Below are 21,143 nucleotides of genomic sequence, written 5' to 3'. Positions count from 1 at the left end.
CGTATGTCTGTGCCATGAGGGAAAAGAGCCCACCTAAGCCCCTCTGAGTGAGACTTGGGAGTGGGAATAGACCAGCACGAGGCACGTCGTGTGACGGAGCCTGAGTCGCGGCCTGAGACCTGGAGGAATCTGCAGCCTCCAGTTCAGTCCTCGTGCCCATGGGTGAGAACCGCGAAGCCTTGATTTTTACGTAGTTGAGAGGCTTTTACGTTCAGCCTTTCGTGTTCTGAGGCAATGCTGAGTCACCTCTGTATCTGGAGGAAGAACACAGACCGTCGTTAAGCGACAGGGGGATTTGGCCTTCTCTGCCAGATTTGGGCTAACGCACAGCTGTCAGTGATTGCCCTGGGAGTCGTTCACGCCGTGTCGTTTTGACGGAGAGCACGCTGCGTAGGCAGGACACCCACATTCAAGGCTTCTGCCTCGACTGCTGCCCGTAGGTGTGATTCTGCCTAAGCCTTTCCAAGAGTCCTTACTTCATTCAAAACTCACCCGATCCCCGAAAGGGAAATTATAATTCTTGGCTACTTTCGAGCAGAGAGCCACAGCACATTCCACTGGCCGAGGACACCAAAGCCCCACAGCAGGGCACGCGTGCTACCTTGTGGGTCCATGTTGTCTCCACTCCTGCTGTTTTATGAGGTTAGATGTGTGTGTGTGTGGGATCCTGGGCCCTAAGAGGACAAGTGTAACTGGGATGTCAAATCAGAAGCGCCCTGTGGTGGGTACCAGAGGGGGACCTTTGTGGGGGGTGGTGTCGGACCAGAGTCCAGCTTCAGCCACTCGCCTGTGCTAGGCCCTGCCTTACTCGTCATCGTCCGGGCAAGAGAAATTGGTCTGTTGCCCTCAAAGAACGGGAGTCCCGTGGGGTTTGCCAGCCCTGCCGCTGTCTTCTGCCCTGTTTGGAGTCGCAGATGGTCAGGTGAATCAAAGCTCCTTCCACCATCCCTCCATTCCCCCCTTCTTTGCTGCCAGAGGTGTGTATTTACTGAGTATCTACTAATTCTGTGGAAATTACCTTCCCTTTCCCCACCACTCCCTCCCACGGCCTTGGGGAAAGTCAGTTCAGAGGAGGTCAGGTAGTCACTCCAGTCTTGATGTTCTTTTCAAGGAAAACCTTTGTAATTTTGCACTGCTTTCCTCTTGATAGAAAGGGAGAAAAGGAAAATGAATTTTTGAGGAAGGCCAAAATTCTGAGCTCTCGTCTTGATGCTGAATGGCTGCCTGTGAACCGGTAAAAATGACCAGCCGCTGATTTTGTAACTTGCCAGCCTCTGATGCGTGCTTCACATTTATAAAGCAGTGAATTTTTAAAAATTTATTTTTGTATACCAAGTGATTTTGCCATCTTGGTGCATTTTGGCACCAACGATCAGAATTTTGAGAAGTTGGGCCTTTTTATGGTTTTGAAGCTTTTTACAGATTTCAATGCAACGAAATATTTTTTCGAGAGCCTTGTAGTATGTTTACACTTTCTAACTTGTTTTGATCTAATTGTTCTTGCTGTCCTTACTTGACAGTATAAACACAAATGTTTTAATTTGTCTCTGGCTCTGTATGAATTTGCCCAAAGCCACTCGTTTGGAAATGTTTCCTCGCCACCAATTTCTGTGTTGATGACTTTTGTGCACTCCAGGGTGAATCCATAACCTGCAGAATTGGCCTCAAAATTCTGCCCATGTGACGACACAGCAGAAACCCCCGCCCATCAACCCCTGGTGCTCCAGAGCCCTTCTTCCCAAGTGCTCTTTTGCCTGTCTGTTTGTTTAAAGCTTTTGCTTATTTTCTGTGTTAGTTGGCCCTGTGGTTGTTTTCAGCCACATTTCGCACAAATGCCACACGCTGTCATGTTTATATTCATTGGTTTATATTCTCTTCATGCCTTTTTGCTGGGGCCTTCTTCACAAAGACGCGGAAGCTTTGGTGGTGTCGAGTGGTAGCTAAGGGCATGGAGGGAACCATCGGGATTTGAATCCGGCTCCACCTTCGCTGAGTGTTCTCACAAAGTCACCTAACCTATTTGTTCACCTGTAAAAGGACACAGTCATGCCAACTGCACAGGTTGCTATAAGGACCATGTGAGAGGCCGTGTGCAGCGTGCCTTACCCCGTCCCTGGCAGAAAGGAAATGCTCATCCGTTGATAGCTGTCATCACAGAGCTGAAAGAAGGCGTTCTCGTTGCTGTTCTTGAGTGTTCTAGAAAAGAGCTGTTCAGATTTTAAATATGACTGTGGCATTGGAACATGAAGCTAAAGAGATGTGAAATCTTCGGCTAGATCCTTTCTTATCAACGTAACATTCACTGATCAGAGACATTACTACACCTTTCGGTCTGAGATATACTTAGATGACTTTCAGGTGGCTCAGTTATCTTTTTCTTAAATGTTCATTTATTTTAAGAAAGAGTGCAAGTGGGAGAGGGGCAGAGAGAGAGGGAGACAGAGGATCCGAAGCGGGCCCTGTGCTGACAGCAGAGAGCCTGATGTGGGGCTCGAACTCACAAACCGTGAGATCATGACCTGAGCTGAAGTTGGGCGCTCAACTGACTGAGCCACCTAGGTGCCCCTTCAGTTATCTTTTTACTGATCATGGTTAATTAGGAGTAATAAATTACCAAAACCAGTGACAGGAAGAGTGATCTTTGACCAGTTGTTTTCAGACAGATGCCTGCTTCCAGCATTTTCATTCACCTTGTCTGTCCCTCCCCTTGCTCACCTTTTTTTTTTTTTTAATGTTTATTTGTTTTTGAGAGAGAGAGAGAGACACAGAGTATGAGTGGGGGAGGGGGAGGGTCAGAGAGAGAGAGAGAGGGAGACACAGAATCCGAAGCAGGCTCCAGGCTCGGAGCTTGTCAGCACAGAGCCTGACACGGGGCTCGAACTCACCAACTGCGAGATCATGACCTGAGCCAAAGTCAGCCACTGAACCGACTGAGCCACCCAGGTGCCCTGCCCTCGCTCACCTTCTTAATTGGACTTTCTGAGGACAGGCGTGTGCGGCCTTCATCCTCTGCCCTGCTCCCCAGCATGGCTGTCACACTGAGCAGACCGGAATCCTAGGCAGAGGCTCAGAAAACTAGAAGTGAGCTAGCCTGCAAGCGTGAAGGAAGATTCCAGCTGAGCCTCACCATCCGGGAGGACCAGCGTCTGTTTCATGTCTTTGCTGAGTCTCCTTCTTACTGTAAAATACGGAAATCACTGCTGGGTGGGGGAGAAATGGAAATAAAACTTTGCCTGTGATTGAGAATGGATAAGTATGGAAGAGAATAAACGGAGATACACCAGTACAGTAACAACAGCACCCGATGTCTGGGGTCCACAGCATGCCATATAGCTTAATGCACAATGCCGTTAGTAGAAGGGGCAGGGAGTTTTGATTTGTGGACTTGATTTCGTTTTCCCTGGACACTGTCTTCATCTGTCGGGTTTAGGGGGAGCATTGGCCAGGGTTTAGGAGAGGACTTAGATGAAGGAGTTTGTGGAGAGAGACCTTCGTGTGGTGCCCTCGGGCGCCTCCCCGGGGGCACCTGCCTCACTCTCTGTGTGTGTCCTGTGTTCCCAGGGACACCACGATCATCAACCACTCGAGGAACGGCAGCTACGGCGAGAGCTCGCTGGAGGTGCACATCTGGCAGGAGGAGGAGGACGTGGCACAGGCCACCAGGAGGTGTCAGGACATGGAGTACACGTAAGGGACAGCCTTGTGCCTGGCCGTGCCACCAGGCTCCCCTGTGGCCACTCTCCTCAAGGTCCCCACCGGGCCCACCGGCCCCTCCCTGTTCTGAACAGCTGACAGGCCCAGTCACGAGCCGAGTCACGAAGAGACATCAAGCATTTTCTGACTCTCAGTTCTGGCCATGAGGGGAGAAAATAGCCTTTTCCCAGAAAACCTGTCCATCTTTTCTTTTCGTTCCTCAGAAAATGGGGAAATTGACTTTAGTGGAACGCCCACCCTGGGTAAGGCTTCAGGGTTTCCGAGTTTCCGTGCTGCCCCTCCCGCCCCTGCCACCGGGACCCAAGACCCTCTGACTTGGTCCCTGAGCACACCTTGGCCTTGGGGGGGGGGAGTGGGGGTGGAAGGGGCCCCTGCTGGGAGGCCACAGCCATTCTGCCCATCTGTCCTCGGATCCCAGGAGGGCGCAGAGTCCCCTGAGAGGCCAGAGAAGGTGCACCCTCTGATCTACCACGAAAGGTCCATCTTCTACCATTTGCAGATTGTAAGTGCCGGAGACTCACCACGCACTTAGCTCTTCGTCCCTGGGTTACAGTTCGAGTCCCTGGCGCAGCCTGAGAGAAATGTTTCAAATTCTTCCAGCCAAATAGCTTTCGATTATGACTGTTTGGTTTTGTTTTGTTGTACAGTATTAAAAATCTCCACGCCAAAATCATAGAGAAGGACGCCATGATTAAGGTCCTTCAGCAGCGATCCCGTAAAGATGCCGGGAAGACGGACTCCTCCAGCCTGCGGCCTGCCCGCTCCGTGCCGTCCATTGCTGCGGCCACCGGGATACACTCCCGCCAGACTTCCCTCACCAGCGGCCAGTTGGCCGAGGAGAAGAAGGAGGAGAAGACCTGGAAGGGGAGCATAGGTGAGCCCCGTGCCTCCTTCGGGCCAGGGTCGGAAAAGCAGGAGCTGCAGAAATGTGGCGAGGGTACCGCATCCGGAGGAAAGGGTCCTGACCCTCTTGTGGCACGCTGCCTCTGCCCCTCATGGGACACAGAAATGTCTGCGAGTATCTCTGAGTCTGTTTATTCGTGTGTGAACTGGGGAGGATAACCACTCCTACTTGCTTGGGGAAATTAAATGAGCTATGTGGAAACAAAGCTGTCCTCCAGGGGTAGCATTTAGCCATGGGTTGATTCACGTCCTGATTGTCATCATTATCGCTGAAAGTTGAAGTGACCCCTTACAACACAACACGTTCCAATGGGAAAAGCCCGGGGCCGTCGGGCCTTGAGGTTGGCTCCACCTCTGCTCCTGCGTCTGGGAAACCAAGGCCATGTCTGCCCTGCTTTGTGCCGGGCGGCTGAGGTGAGGGCCGGATGGGAGGAGAAGGGGGAGACGGTGCTGTGGAACGGTGCTCTCGAGCGTACGGGGTGGGTGGTGGTAGTTTTCGTGGTGCTGTGGTTGCACGGGCACAATTTTGGGGCGAGTTCTCCAGATGTGGTCTTAGCCACAGCAGGGTTCCTAGGGTGAGGGCAGGCCTGCTGACTGAGGTAGCTGAGGCTGGAGAGGAAGCAGCAGCACCCCCAGACACCCGTCCTCCTCGCTCCTCCCGGGCGCTCCGGCAGCTCCCAGGGTCTGGCCCTTTGGTGCCTTTCCCTGGGTCCCGGTGTGTTTTGTTTATCTGTGGAGCTGAGAGCCACTTTCCCTCAGCATGGAACCCCAGAGGACCCTGGCTGCTTTGTGCCAAGGGGAGAGCTTCCAGGGTGGGCCTGACAGAGTCGGGGGATCAAAGGTGCCCAGTCAGAGTCTCTGTTTGAAGTCTTTCCACAAGGCAGTTCAGCGGCCCCTGCCCTCCAAGGAAATGTACTTCAGAGAGGACGTGTGGACAGCAGCTAGGATCACCAAAGACCCTCCCGAGGACATGTAGCTCCCTACCCCAGTTACAGAGCCTGGGGGCAGTGCTCGGTCAGGTCTGGTGAAGGAGTCTGAGGTGGGCTCGGCCGTGATGGAGCCCTTGCTGGCACAGGCCGTTGGTGGCATCCAGCCAGGCAGGCGTTTCCCTGGTGTCTGTGCCTGTGGCCGCTGGCATTTGGCAAGCCTAAACCGGGCCCGGGAGCCTGAGGACCCGGCCCGCAGGACGAGTTGCTGTGTTCTCCGCACGGGTATTCTTCCTCATTGTTGTGATTGGGGGGTCACATCACAGGAAAACAGAAGGGGCCTCTCGGAAGGGCTGGGCAGGGGCACGCATTCACAGTTCCCAAAATGTTTCTGCCGTCTCTTGCCCCGTGGGCTCTGGAAGCAGGTGGAGGTGACGGTGTCTACCTTCCTGCAGGCTCGGGGCTCCCCAGCGGGATGACTGGTGAGCCACTCGGTTCCACCAGAACGTCCCCCATCGGACTGTGGAGGTTCGACAGGCAGGGTGATGAGCGGGGAGGAATGCACGTTGGACTTGAAGTCAGGTCCAGCTGCACTTGAGTCCCGTTTCTGCTACTTCTTAGCCATGGAGATGTTAATTTCTCTGAGCTCCCGTGTCCTTTTCTGTAAAACAGAAGAAAACAGCAGGACCTGTGTCAGAGGAGCGCTGTAAGATAAAAAGCGAGCTGATGGCATGTGAAGCACCTAGCCGAAGATGCTTGTCCCTCAGAATGCAGTCCAGGGACCAGCAGCGGCCGCTGGTCCCGTCTCTGAGGGGCTCCTCCGGGAAGCAGAATCCAGGCCCCGCCCACTGAACCAAATCTTCATCTTAACAATGTATCCAAGTATTTGCCTTGCACGTTGCATTTGGAGAAGCACCGCTGTGGGCAAACTGAATTGCCCTGCGTTGTGTTATGAGGGGCACCTTGACATAGCCCTGGCGAACAGATCCTTGAGTGTGCTCACCGCCTTTTCTATAGGCTAGTGTTGTGGAGTGCCGGCACATTCCTGAATGTGTGCTGTATTTCACCGTTGAGGAACACAAAGGTTTTCTCTTGGCCGGCACGTCCCCTTTCCACCCCAGCCTGCTGTTGGGACAGAGAGGAGGAAGAGGGCTACGTGGCCCTGTCCAGGGGCGCCTGGGTGGCTCAGTCAGTTAAGCGTCCGACTTCGGCTCAGGTCATGATCTCATGGTTCGTGGGTTCGAGCCCCGTGTCGGGTTCTGTGCTGACAGTGCAGAGCCAGGAGCTCACTCTGGATTCTGTGTCTCCCTCTCTCTCTGCTCCTCCCCTGCTTGTGTTCTGTCTCTCTCTCTCAAAAATAAATAAAAAATAAACTTTAAGTGGCTCTGTCCAGAAGCCTAGCTGGCTTCCCGCTTCCTGGGGGCCGTGGCTGTCCCCTCACTGCAAGGGATCGCCTCTGGGGAGTAATGTGCACAAGTGTTGCCCTGACTGGGAAGCATGTTTGTTTTTGAACCTGGGCCTGCCAGGGGCCACCAAGAGTGGGGCGGTGTTGTGGACCGCTCAACAGAGTGCGGGTCACCGGGACCATGTGTCAGATCAAAGGAGCCTTCAGTGTTTCCTCAGCACACACCTGCTGCTCAAGGCGAGCCCTCCTGGGCCTGTTATAGCTTCGTTCTAGAAAGCCTTCCAGGAATGCCCCTGTCCCTCAAAACTGGCTATTAGGCAACTCTTTTTCTTCTTTATTTAAAAAATTTTAATTTTCTTTTTTTTTTTATTTTAAGATTATGTTGGGCATAATTTTATCCTGCTGTTCATCATATTACATCATAAGCAGTTTACTTAACAACTTCTCTCCTCCCCAAAAAAACCTGTATAGTTTTAGAGAAGAGTAGTTTTTTTAATCTTTTTATTTTTTTAATTTTCTCAGCACTTGTCATTTGATCAAGCACATAAGAAGTGCTTATAAATGCATTTGGTAAATGAGTAAGTGAATGAAGGAAGCAGTCCTCAGTCAAGAAGGAAATCATGTCCAAGACTTGGGGGTTTTTTTTTGTTTGTTTTTGTTTAAAGAATGGGATTGAGGGGCGCTTGGGTGGCTCAGTAGGTTAAGTGGCCGACTTTGGCTCAGGTCATGATCTCGTGGCTCGTGGGTTCGAGCCCCGTGTCGAACTCTGTGCTGACAGCTCAGAGCCTGGAGCCTGCTCTGGATTCTGTGTTTCCCTCTCTCTCTGCCCCTGTTCTGCTTGTGCTCTCTCTCTCAAAAATAAATAAACAACAACAACAAAAAAAAAAACGAAAAGAAAAGAAAAGAATGGCATTGAAAAAGCTGTGTTTGCACCCTCAGGGTTGCTGCTGGGGAAGGACCACCCTGAGCACACTTCAACGGCCTCCACCGCAGCGCTGTCCCCTGCAGCCTCCACTGCCTCGGCCAGCAGCGCCCACGCTAAGACAGGCAGCAAGGACAGCAGCACCCAGACGGACAAGAGCGCTGAACTCTTCTGGCCCAGCATGGCCTCTCTGCCCAACCGTGGCAGGCTGAGCGTCACCCCTTCCAACAGCCCGGTCCTGAAACACCCGGTGGCCAAAGGACCTGCAGAGAAACCAGGTAGGAAGTTCTTAGCTCCGCTTATCCTTAGACAAGCCCACAACTCTGTCCTGAGAGGGAGCCAGCCTTTGGTTGGGAGCTAGGGAGGGAGCAGGGCTCTCATCGGCTCTTGCTCTCTGGGGTTTGTGAATGATTATGCTTACCCTCATACACTTTATTCTTACAGGAATGAAATGTGTGTAGATGCTTTTAATTTATTACCATTTACATGAGTGCACAACTTGAATGTACCCTTTTAACACACGCTTGTGATCAGTCCTTTCCCAGAGGGGTGAAAATGGACCCACTGCGGGGTGTGAGGGAATTAGTTCCCCAAAGCCTGTTTGGGAGCTAGCCAGGCACCCGGTACATAGATGTTGCCTTCGAGAGGTTTACTCTTCAGGGATTCAAGGTTGGGGTACTCTCCTGACTGAAGGAGAAGGTAAATTTAACTGCAGGTCAGGTCGACTTCTGGCCCATCACTCAGGCCAGCACTAATGAGGTGCTTTAAAATAAAAGACAGCCTGCGTGGGGTGGGCTGGCCCTGAGTCCAGAGGCGTCCGGGCAAAGACCAGACGTGCCTTTGGACCAATCTCAGTCATGGGGATAGTCCTCTTGCGTTCTTTGGAGAGCATGGGGCTCTCAGGGGCATAAAGTAACCATGTCTTCCATGGGGCTGCTTTCTTTGCATCCTCCAAAATAGGCGGGTAAACACAGCATTGTCATTTTTCGAACATTCAGTTCTCAAGATGTACTTTTCCAGGGAAGGCAAGGAGCATGTGAAAGGACCTGGCTTGTAGGTGCAGCACTTGGTGGTTTTGCATAGAGTGGGGGGAGAGCACCGTGGGGGCTCCGGGCACACAGCCCCACGCCCGCTTCACCCACTTACCCCTTCCCATCAGCACCCTGGCTCTGAGACTTGCGTCTGAATCCCGGGGCCCATCATTCTGCTTTTCTCCACTAGGGGCCGGGTTCTGTGGCCTCACCTACATACGCTGGTGCTGAGTGTGGGTATTGGTAATGCTTTCATTTTAGAAAGAGCCGGCCTGGCCCGGCCCCTCTGCAGGGCAGGCTGCTGATGTCCCCTTCTGTTTGGCAGAGAACCCTCCTGGCCACGGGAAGTCCCCCGACCACAAAGGCCGCGTCAGCAGCTTGCTCCACAAGCCCGAGTTCCCTGACGGAGAGATGATGGAAGTCCTCATCTAACACTGGCGTCCCTGGGAATTCTGTAGTGGGACCTTGACGAATGAGGAACGTGGCCGAGAGGGAGGAGACAGATCAAGAAAGTTGTGGATGGGAAACCAGGAATGATTTGAACTGATAAAGATTTTAAATTTAGTGAGGACACTTTTTATAAATGTTAAAAAAAAAAAATTCAGAAGACCTACGTGAAGACACTCGTATGGATTTGTATTGCCTATGGTGGAAGAGAGAAGACACGTGTAGGTCTGGAAACAAGGAAGTCACAGGAAGTGGGATTTTCATTGTATAGAAAATGTATCTCTGGGGGGGGGTGGTCTGTGTTCACCTGCTCTTTGGTTATAAACATATAAACCTGAACGTGGATCTTCCTTGAAACAGCCCCATTCTCCTTGCCTCTTAGCATGTTTGTTTTTATTAAGAAGAACCTCCTAGAAGTCTCAGAGAGCCCATCTCGGCATAATGTAACATCACCTGCGCCATCCAGGGTGTCCTGTGAATGTGTGCGGGTGTGGCAGTGAGAAGTGTCCTTGGGTGAAGGGAATTAAGAAGGCGGTTCTCACCTAACTATCTGCTTGGTTTGGGTTTTCAGGAGATTCTGGGGCTTCTTAGCTTTTCTGGATTCTGTTTTGTAAAACTAGAAAACAGGATGGGAGCATTATGATTTTGGTGCTCAAACTCCCCTAACTGCTCTGAGTTCATCTCTTCCTCCGCTTCATTCTCTTTCACTTTACTCTGCTTTTCATTCACTTCTTTTTTCTTGTTAGTAAGACACAGCAGAATTCCTTAGGTCTGGCATTTACGAGAGCAGCGTCATGATCTCTGTTTAATAGTGACCAGTGGGACAGAGCCGTATGCTGGCTGCCTGGCTGCTTTCTCCACTCTGGAGTCTTTGGGCTGCAGCCCTTAATCTCACTGTGACTGTGAACTAGGTAAGTTTTGATGAGGCGCAAGATCCCATGGTCCTTGTGACAAATCGCATTCAGCTCGAGGCCCTGGCTTTTCTCTCTCACATCAGCTCCCTTGCGTAGACCTTGCCGTCTCCACCCCGTTGCTCTGTTGGGCTAAGACTTTTCAGGACTGCCCTCCAGGAAATGGAGGACTCTTGACTTGGTGGCATCCAGAGTCTCACCGGGCAGCTTGTCCCACTTTCTAGAATTTGTGGCTCGTGCACATACTCCCCATCGTCTCCACCCTCTCGCACCCTTCTGGTCGCTGTTGACGAGCACGTAGATTTCCGTGGTGACACGTCAGTGAAAACATGGAAGACGTTCTCTGTCGTGAGCTTGCTTTGTAACCAAACCGGCCAGTATATCTACGGTGCGGTCACATTTTTCGAGGCTTCCTTCTGGGACAAGTTGACCAAAGTAAGACGGAAGCACCATGTTGAAGAGCCGGGAGTGGGCAAGGTGGTGAGCCTCTGACCCCTGTGTGTGGTGGCACGCCTAAGAGGTGCTGGGCAGGAAAGACGAGAAGCTGATCAGGCTGTCAGATGCTCTTGCGGGGTCCTGATATTTTTCTCCCTCCAGATCAGCTGGATCCTTGTATCCCAGGTCCTTCCCCTTGTGCTCGCTTCAGGGAAGGAAGAAAAAGGGCATGGGTCTGAGGCTTTCTCAAGTCCCACCTGAACGGAGCCCTGAAGACCACACTCCTCAGGGAGTTTTGCTTGGCTGGCTTATTTTAGAGCTGGTCTTTCAAGTGCAAGGTGGGTGGTGTCGTAGCCTCCCCAGATTGAAATGGCGGAAGGAGGACCCGGTGCGTGCGGACTGGAGAGGGGGAGGGAGGAAATCTGTGGCCTCGGCCAGAGGGGGCGTAGTGAGTGTGACATTGCAGCACTGACTCTTCCTGAGCTCTGCTCTGTGCTGGGCTCTGGGCGCTGGGTGCTTCCTGCCTCTTGCCTCCTCCTCCTCCTCCTCCTCCTCCTCCTCCTCCTCCTCGAGTCCCGTCCGCCCCAGGAAGCCAGAGCGGTTCTGGGGGCCGAGCAACCTGCCTAATGCCCCGGGCTTGTGTGAGTGTGGATGCGGGCGGGGATGGGGCACAGGAGGCACCGTCCCAATCTTTGCTCCCCATCACTTTTTACCGGTGGTGAAGCTTAGGTGATGGCAGCTGTTTCTCTTAAGGATATTTTGAGCCCCGATGAATGTTGGGAACGGACTGGGCATGAAAGAGTCTGGAGATAAGAGGGTGAGTCTTCTCTGCCAGCCTCCAGTACCCACACCTGGGCCACCCCAAACTTGGGCTGTCTCCCCTAGACATGGGTAAAAGTGAGAGCCACAGCCTCAGTCTCCCCAAGCCCCATCTTTCTGTTGCAACACACCCTTCGGCACCTGCGGGCACCAGTCTCGCTTGCCCAGATCCAGAGTGTTAATTGTCTAATACAAACGCAAACAACATCACTGGTTTTTTTTCAGCGTGCTGTGGTCTCCGTCAGTCTTATTTCTTCCAACTCGCTAAGACTCCTCCGTAAGAAAAGGAATCTCTAGCTTTCAGATGTGGGGCTTTTTTCTTTTCTGGGAGATTTCCTGCCCCATCAGGGCCCCCTGATGCTGGCTTTTTATGTTTGCAGCTTTCTCGAAGCCTTGCTTGCACATAGGAGAAAGGGATTGCAAATACTGAGCCCCTGCTCTGCGTTCTGCAGTTTACCATCCTTTATCTCATTTGATTTTCAGAAAAATAATGCCAGCTCTGTTTTTTAGTGCTGACTATATGCAGGCAGGGTGGTAAGTACCTTTGAACGAGTCTCTGAGCCACCCGGAGAGCCAAGGCTAGTTTCTCCTTATTTCACAGAGGAGGAAACCAGGGCTCGGGGAGGTTCAGTCCCTCCCCAAAGCCTCACAGTAGTGGCGTCTGAACCAAAGGCCTGAGAGAGGAGCTGTGCTCCATCACAGGCTGGACTGGGAGTTTTGCTTGGCTGGGTGGTAGCCATCTTTCATGTCGCGCCTTGGCCCGCTCTGCCTCGTCTGTGATGTGCGCGTGCACACACACACACGCACACACGCACCGCTACACCTGCCACACCTCTTGGGAGCTAAGAAATAGGACTAGAAGCTCAGAACTCCTAGAATTGCCCATAAACACGAGGTACAGAGGGAAGCCCTCATGTTCTATCCCGTGCAAGTTTACAAAATCCATCTAAAAACGCTTGGCACGTTGTCCAGAGGCCTGGACTTCCCAGTGGTGTCTGATTATGGAACTCACGAGTCCTGTCCCGGGGGAGGGTAAAGGCTTTGGCTTTGTGTGAAGACATGCCAGAGTAATTCTGCTTCCTCCTGGAATGGGTTGTCTAGCAGTTTCTGCGTGCTGACCAGGGTATCATATGGAAGAGGTGTTGTTGGGAATCCAGCAACTCATTTCAGAGCAAGTGCATTAGTATTTTCTTCCCTTGGCTTTTCTTCTGCCTCCCAGAGATTGGTTGCCAGTGACTGTTGAATTTGGCCCGTTCCAGCCAGACCTGCAGGACAAGGCCGCCGGGTCTCACGCAGGGCTTTGGTCAGAGGGCAGAGAGCAGTGGGGCCGTGCTCTCTTCAGTCCTGCAGGGTAGCTCTTGGGAACGCATCGAGCACTGGACTGCACAGGGCTCGGGTCAGATACCGAAAAAAGGCGTGTTTTCCAAAACCAAAGTCCTGCTCCAGTCTGCACTTGGAGTCGGGGGAGCATGCTTCTGTGTGCTGCTGCAAATGAACTTGTACTCCTGAGCGAAGGAGGTCCGTGGCCGTGGTAAGTGGGAACCTGCAGATATTCCTAAATGGTAAAGCCATCGCCGAGCCAGAGAGTATCCAGCCCACAGTTGGCTTCCTCAAGCCGGAGGCAGCCATGGTAGATGCTTTATAAATATTGCCTTGCTTTTCTTCTTTCTTGCTAATTAATCGATGTGTTTAAAATGTCTTTATTCAATGTGAGGTTCGTTTCATCAGCTTGCCTCTGATGCGTGGCTCCATAGGAGATGGGTGGAGTAATTAAGAAGCTTCCAGAAGCTGAGCAACTGGGAGCATGTAAAGGTCAGCATTTCAGTAAACGGATTTCTTCTGGAACTAATGAGCAACTTTCGCTCTTCCTTTTAAGTAGTATATCCTTTTCTTGCTTAGTAATTTAATGATATACGAAGACCTGTGTATATGTCAGTGCGAACATATGAGGGATGAGTACAAGGTTGTGCGTCGGGTTTCCTTTCTTAAAATCCGGAAGATCCAAATGTTTCATGTCACCCCTTCCTCAAACGGTGACCCTGTGGGGGACTGTACCGATCACCGCCCCGCTACTCAAGTGGAAACAGTTTGCGAACGCCTCTGTTAGAGCGGCCTTTGGGGCCTAGCACGTTCCTTTAATTATCCTTCCAGAGGAGAAATCTTCATCCTTTGAGGATGGATTTAAGTGTGGAAATAATCCCAGTTGAATAAATAAAGATGGGTGATTAAGGCCACAGCATTTAAAAAGGAAATCCCAAAAATGTTCCTTGGAATGAGTCTTTGGACTCCTAGCGCCTCTCCAAGTGGCCTCTTCTGAGGAGGACGGTAGTCATCAGTACGTGTAACCTCTGGTGGGTTTGCTTTTAAAAATCTTTTCTCTTGCCATGCCTTGTTATGCGTTCACATCTTTGCATACACGCAGACGGCAGTGCATATTCCTTAGTGCTCTGTAAAGCCCGTGTATACTTAAGTGCATGTTATTGTCGTGTTAAGCAATGACTGGGGTGTTTCTTTGTCATAAAACTTTGCTTCCTCACAGAATTAAACTCCTGCTCTCAATATAAGGAGGTACATACACAGCATTTTCTTGTATCAGCTCCCAAACTGTTGCTGCCCCAAATTACATGTGATTTTCGCCTAGGATTCTGTTTGCATCTAGACACCTGCAAGTATTTATTACTAACCAGAATGTGAGCACATTTATCCACAGTGGTTTTCTTTGGATTAAGATGTTTTCCCCTTTGGTGGAGGGACAGTGGGGCCCCCTCCTCAAGGGGGCACTGGCAGGATCTGTGTGAAATTCTGTGAAACGAGGGCAGGCACGCGCACCGACCTTAGCCAAAACTGGGACGGCCCTAGGGCCGCCACCCTCTCCGCCAGCCACGTACGTTGTTGCTGTGCTTGGTGGCAGAGTGCTCTGTTCCCTCCAGCGGACTCTAGTGTGACATCTTGGCACCTCACTGGTCTATATTGAAGGGGGGGGGGAGGGTACGCAGAGCTGCCCAGCCAGGGGGGGTCTGTGTACGGGGGTGGGGGGGGAATCCAAGAACGCAGTGTGTCCCCCACAGCAAACGTTGACACTGTTGGTCAGCCAAAGATTTTCCTCTTCTTTGCTGCTTAAACTTGTGCCTTAATATTGTATATAATAAAGGGATAAAATGGCTCTTCTTTCCCTGGCGCTTGCTCTTTTCTTTCCCAAAAGACTCATGTACTTGTTGACTTTAATGCCATTTCTCTGCTCGGAGGCAGCGTCACCTGCTGTTTTGCTTCCAGAGGCATCCAGTGCCCCCCCTGGTGGGCCTCGTGCCTCCACAGACACCCGCTCTTGACTCTGAGAAGGAAATGAGTCATCCAGACCACTGGAGCTTGCCATCCGCCCACTCCCAGCTCCTCCGAAATGCAGGGAGGCTGGGCCCGGAGAGGCAGTGTGACTTTGATCACATCTGAGTGTCCTCCCCTGGGGATCCTGGGTTCCGAGTCTGTCGGCGACCACGGTCACTCGGAAAATTAACCCAGACGGCTAAGTCTGGGATGGAGTCGGATGCGTCTTTGCACCTCACGACGGATCTGCCTTGTTTGGGTCTTGGGGTCACAGGAAACGCAAGGGGTCATATGGTGACCTGGTGCCATCCAGGTGGGAGTCAGAGCGGCTGAGGCAGGAGAACTGAGTAAGTGCTGTGAGAGTCCCCACAAGAAGCCCCCTCCCAAGGAGAGAGTGACTCTGGGGACGCTGATCCAGAGGACCTCTCCTCTGCTTGTCCTCTGGTCATGCCTCTGCTGGGGAGCCCCTCTCCTCACCCACCCTGGGCCCTCGCATGGGAGGAACTTCCTGGAAGTGAGCTCAGGGAGGGCAAGGGACGCGCCTCTAGTTCCCCAGTAATGGCTGGTATGACTGAACGTGCATCACCTCCTCGGTCCCCACAACAGCCTGATTATCTCCACTTGAAAGACGAGGAAACAGACTGAACCTTGAACAAGTAACGTGCAGAAGATGGCAGAGCGGGACTTGAACCCAGGTCCGCCTGACACAGAGTCCGTGCGCTTGCAGTAAAAGGGGGAGGGGGGTAGGTGAGGGGAGGCGGAAGGGCTCACACACACCCCCACCGGCTTGGGGTCTTCCCTGCCCTTCAGAGGGGTTCCCTGCAGGGCCCCCAGATCTCTGCACACACGAGGATAGAAACCGTGTAGCCAAGAGGATAAACTTCGCAGCTCTGCAGCCCCCGTGTGCCTGGGAGGACAGCCTGACGACTGCACCTGATTTGGGGCTCAGATTAAGGACCCTTCAAAGCCCGCATCCACCTCCGCCATCTACCTGCCCTGGCCAAGTGCCGGCAGCTCACGCGAGGCCCCCCGAAGCTCTGGCCTTTCTCGGCCGCTTGTACACCGCAGGAGAGACCCCTCCACCCACCAGTTCTATGTGGCTGCCCCACGCACCGTGGTACCCTGAAGGAACGTCGCCCCTGTCCCGAGATCCTGGGCTGGGGCCTCCACACACGGGTGGCAGGGGAACGGTGCCTTTTAGATCGTCCAGGCTCATCACAATCAGGAGTTGGCCCCCAATGAGAAATGAATCAGGAACCCTGAAATTCCTTTCTTAAAAAAAGAGTCTGTAATGATGAAATAAAGGGAGCTTTCTATCATTAAACAGTGCTGCTGTTTTTTTGTTTCTGTCACCGTTTTATCAAGCTTAACCGTGTGTTCCCGCCTGGCAGATGTCCGATACCGTGCCCAGGTGAGGCTGAGCTCTCTTGACCCTCCAACCTCTTCCCTTCTCTGCCCGGGAGAGGCCCTTCCTGTCTGGTGTGGATTCTGGTCAAAGGGTGCCCCCTCCCAAGGCCCTGATGCATGTACAGAGAATGTAGCTTTCACAGACAACGGCGTCAAGTAATTTGGAGAAACATGATGTGAATCCTGCTCCTCTGGTTGGAAAATAAGAATAGGTGACTTTACACCTTGATTGGCTTCACCCCTCTGTGTGAGGGAGAGAAAACCTCACGTTTATTGAGTTGGATTTTGAATATCACTTAGCCTTAACAGCCCCCAAGGTGGGTGTTCCCATACATCGTGACCTGAGTTTCAGACGAGGATGTGAGCTCACCAGAAGCACAGTGCGTGCTTCTTCCCTAGCATCCGGCCCAGGCCCGCTTGTTTCTACACCCCCATTCTTCATGTACTGTCTTGTGGCCTTGGACTTTCGTGGCTTTTTATTTTTAACATCTGTTTGCTTGTTTTTGTTTCCAATGGCTCTAAACAGAATCGGTAGGCACATGGCTAACTGAAAGAAACACTTTGGGGGCGTCCGGGTGGCTCAGTTGGTTAAGTATCCTATTCTTGATTTTGGCTCAGGTCATGATCCCAGGGTTGTAGGATCAAGACCCATGTTGGGCTCTGCACTGACAGCATGGAGCCTGCTTGGGATTCTCTCTCTCTCTCTCTCTCTCTCTCTCTCTCTCTCAAAATAAATAAACATTAAATAAAAAGGGGGGAAAAAGCATTTTTGAGGCTCTTTCTGGAAATGTGGTATCTCTGGCAGAAGGTCCGAACCGGACGGAGAGGCTGGATCAAAGCCTCTGGTCTGTTTGTAAGAGACAGACTTAAATCAGAGCGACCTGACTCTGTTAGCACAGGGTGCACCTGGTGGGCACTACGGGGGGAGAACGGACCCTGCAACAGATGCTGTCGCAGGGCCTGCTCCTGGGTTGGGGGTCCCATTCTTGTTTTTTCTCAGCCACATCCTAAGACCTCAGAATTTGCAGTCCAGAGATGCCGAGCCTTTGTTTTTTGGTCATAGGAAATCCTTGATTGTACTGAATGACTTCTATGTGCTGCGTGGGTTTCCCAGTCACCCGAAACGTGGCCTAGGCCCAAACCTGGTGCCTTCCCTGCCACATTCACTGTCCTGCTTGTGGCCGCACAAGGGTGGGCTCCTCCCAAACCCTCCCTCTTGGCTGGCCAGCCATTCACCTGTCCTGCCCACTTGCCTTCCCATCTTGTTTCCTCTCAGTTCAAGACCTCATGTCTCAAGGGCGCCTGGGTGGCTCCGTCTGAGCATCTGACTCTTGATTTCGGCTCAGGTCATGATCACACAGTTCATGTTTTTGAGCCCCGTGTCAGGCTCTGCACTGATGGTGTAGAGCCTGCTTGGGATTCTCTCTCTCCCTCGCTCTCTGCCCCTCCCCCGCTCTCTCTCAAAATAAATAAATAAGGATTTAAAAAAAAGACCTCATCTCACTCAGACAGTTGCAGTCACCTCCCGCCTCCCATCTCATCCACTCCATCCTTGACACGGACACAGAGAAATGAGAGTAATGACTGACATTGACTTATCATCATCGTGCATCCAACACTCCTGTCACCCTTGCCTGTATTAGGGACATTGAATTCTTACAATCACTCTGAGGCTGGCTCTATTAGTCCCTCCCCATGTTACTGTGGGAGAACCCAAGAGGCAGGAAAGTTCAGTCTCATGCCCAAAACTCTAGAGTTTGTGAGCGGCCGGGCTGGGATCCAAACCCAGGCAGACTGGCTCCAGAGACTCTGGGCCGCACCGTTCCCTTCAAGCTTTCTAAAGCTTGTCTGATCACATCACCCCCTTGAGGGAAACAACAAAATTCTGAGTTCTCTGTGGCCTTCAGGATAAAGCTGAAACTGCTAATAAGGCGTCCATGCCCTACACAATGACCTTGGCCCATTCCCCGGGCTGGTTCCTCTGCTTCCCTTCCCACCCTGCCCTCAAGTCACTCTGGAATCACCACCGAGGCCCACATCTGCTCTCTGCATCTCCATTTTGGCCCCTGCTCACAAGGTCCTTTGGCTTGGAGTTCCTTCTCGTCTGTCCAAGTCTTATTCATTCTTTCAGGTGGGGCTCAGATGCTGTGTTCCCTCGGGGAGGTGTTCCAGATCACCAGGGTCACAACTAATTGCCCCCTTTCATTCTGAGCTGAGTCATCTTAACAAAGTTGCTTATGTCCTCAAAACGTCTCATTTGTAAGATGATTTGGAGCGGGTACCGTGTCTATTTCTTCACTAATGGGAATCGGGGACCTCGTGCATGTCCTGACACAGAGTGGGTGCTGGAATATTTGCTGACTGAATGAGTCAACCCTAAGGATTGAATGAGAGAAGAGTTGTAATGTGCCTGCACACCAGAGGCCCTCCATGCGCGACAGCCCTGAGCATCGTGGCATCCTCCGGCATGGATGTCTGTCCGCTCCTCTGTCTGGGGTCCGGAGTAGCTGCTCATTAAAATTTGTGCTGAATGTGAATTACCCCAAGCCTCTGATCAGTGAATGTTTTCAGGGAAACTGGAAGAGGAACCTAAAGTAAAAATCTTTCTTAAAAATTATGCAGGTAGGGGCACCTGGGTGGCTCAGTCGGTTGAGCGTTGGACTTCGGCTCAGGTCATGATCTCATGGTTCGTGGGTTCGAGCCCCGCGTCGGGCTCTGTGCTGACAGCTCAGAGCCTGGAGCCTGCTTCGGATTCTGTGTCTCCCTCTCTCTCTGCTCCTCCCCCACTCATGCTCTGTCTCTCTCTCAAAAATAAATAAACATTTAAAAAATTTAAAAAAAATAAAATTATGCAAGTAATGCACATTTGTTATATAAACAAATGATACACAAGTGTGCAACAAAGAAGTCACTGTCTCCTCTAAACCCCTGTGAGTCACCATTGTTAACTGTTGTATACAACCATAGAGCTAGGCTCATAGCTCTGTATGAACGGATATTAATTTTAAAAATAAGATCATGCTGGGGCGCCTGGGTGGCTCAGTCGGTTGAGTGTCCGACTTCGGCTCAGGTCATGATCTCACGGTCTGTGAGTTCGAGCCCCGCGTCGGGCTCTGTGCTGACAGCTCAGAGCCTGGAGCCTGCTTCGGATTCTGTGTCTCCCTCTCTCTCTCCCCCTCCCCTGCTCATGCTCCGACTCTCTCTGTCTCAAAAATAAATAAAAACATTAAAACAATTTAAAAAAAAAATAAGATCATGCTATTTCATACAACTTCCTTCTTAAAATTTTTTTTAATGTTTTTTTTTTATTTTTGAGGAGAGAGAGAGAGAGAGAGAGAGAGAGAGACATAGCAGGCTCCAGGCTCTGAGCTGTCAGCACAGAGCCCGATGCGGGGGCTCGAACCCATGAACCGCGAGATCATGACCTGAGCTGAAGTCAGACGCTTAGCCAACTGAGCCACCCAGGTGGCCCTCATCTAACTTGCTTTTCAAACTCAACCATAGATCATAGGCAGATTTCTCTACCAACTTATACTTTCTTCTTATCTTTGGTGGCTGCATAATGCTCCTTTGTGTGGAAGAGGGGGAGTTTACTGAAATCTGGAGCGTGCTCCTTTGCTGCTACCCAGCTTTTCCACGGCAATTCCCCCAGCAGTTAAAGGAGAGCTAGGGGCATGAGGACACTGGGGAGACGTTCAGTTTTTCTCCTAAGAGGCCGAAACTTGCAATACATGTCAGCCTTGACCAAGTGCCGTCTCTGATTCCTCCAGTGCCTCGTAGCTTTTCCACTTGCCTGTCCAAGCACAACTGGTGATTAATGTGATGACATTGGGATCCCAAGGACTTGACCGTGCCATGGCCCCAGCTGATGGCTCAGGCCCAGTCTGGCCTGGCCTGGCCTGGCCTGTTTCTATCCAGAAAACCTCAGTCTCTGACGGAGGAGCTGATTTTCCATCCAATGTTCTACCTTCTGACCTAGAGAAGAACACATTTTCCTGGCATAATCAACTCAGAACCAGCCCCAGTCTGACTGTGTTCAGTGACGTTGATGGCATCGGTCCCTTCCTTGTCCCTGGCACTTGCGTTTTGCAGACTGTCTTTCAGCCTTTTGCAAATATTTAGCTTTAGGATAGCCTGTAAACAGAACACCGATTCGTGATTCGCTTGTCAGTTTACAACGGAAAATTAATGATGTGCCCAGCACATTTCTGATCCTGGGCAGGGGTGGTGGGGAGGGAAGCCAGAGGGTGCAGATTGCTCTGGAGATCCCTGCCCTGAGGAGAACTGGCCACCTACTGTGTGCCAAGCATTTTACATCCATCAGGGCAGCAAGTACAGGGAGATCAGGGCAAAGAAGCACATGACCCACGGTCCACACTTACCCACGTAAGTGCCAGAGCGGAGGCTGAGCCCAGGCTGGGGTGGTGAAAAGTCAAGATTTTCCCACGACATCATGCATCCCCCATGTTTGTCTGAGTGAGGTCAGAAGACACGTTTAGGAGATAATGTGCTCCTCGTCGGGGCATGTACGCCAAGATCCCTGGACATACCTGTTCAGATACCGCCACCCTCGGCATCCAGAGGGAATTCAGCTGACGGTGCCCAGTCACGCGTGGTGGTCCCCAGCCCCCAAGGGGCGAGCAGACCCAGGCACCGCCGGAGTTTGCATGCGGCGGGCTCGAAGTGGGAACACCTTTAGAGAGCCCAGACCCAATCTTTTCCCCCTCGTGTGAGCTCTAAGAGTGCCACCACCACCAGCCGAGGCCATCTGCTGTCCTGTCCCACTGAGAGCCCCTGGGAGGGGTCCAGCAGGAGCCGGTGGTGGCCTCTGCCCTCCTTTCTCTCTCATCTACTTATCGTCTCCATCTGATTTTACTTGGAAGGGAAGTAGTCCGAGGCAGT

At 51.9% G+C, this 21,143-nt stretch overlaps 1 protein-coding gene across 5 annotated transcripts in view; it reads left to right on the top strand.

Annotated features, from left to right (window-relative positions):
- AMOTL1 (angiomotin like 1) overlaps positions 1–9,687 on the top strand; it is a 145,787-nt gene extending 136,100 nt beyond the window's left edge. For all 5 annotated transcript variants that reach the window (XM_042957682.1, XM_042957681.1, XM_042957680.1 and 2 more), the window contains 4 exons: positions 3,562–3,687; positions 4,362–4,588; positions 7,888–8,148; positions 9,227–9,687. In XM_042957682.1, coding sequence (XP_042813616.1) covers positions 3,562–3,687; positions 4,362–4,588; positions 7,888–8,148; positions 9,227–9,333 — 721 coding nt within the window. In that variant the 3' untranslated portion in view covers positions 9,334–9,687. The remainder of the gene's footprint in view (positions 1–3,561; positions 3,688–4,361; positions 4,589–7,887; positions 8,149–9,226) is intronic.
- Positions 9,688–21,143: the final 11,456 nt, after the last annotated feature.

This window comes from Panthera tigris, chromosome D1 (genome assembly GCF_018350195.1).
Source record: "Panthera tigris isolate Pti1 chromosome D1, P.tigris_Pti1_mat1.1, whole genome shotgun sequence".
Classification (NCBI taxonomy): Eukaryota; Metazoa; Chordata; class Mammalia; order Carnivora; family Felidae; genus Panthera; species Panthera tigris.
This window is presented reverse-complemented; position numbering and strand designations above follow the sequence as displayed.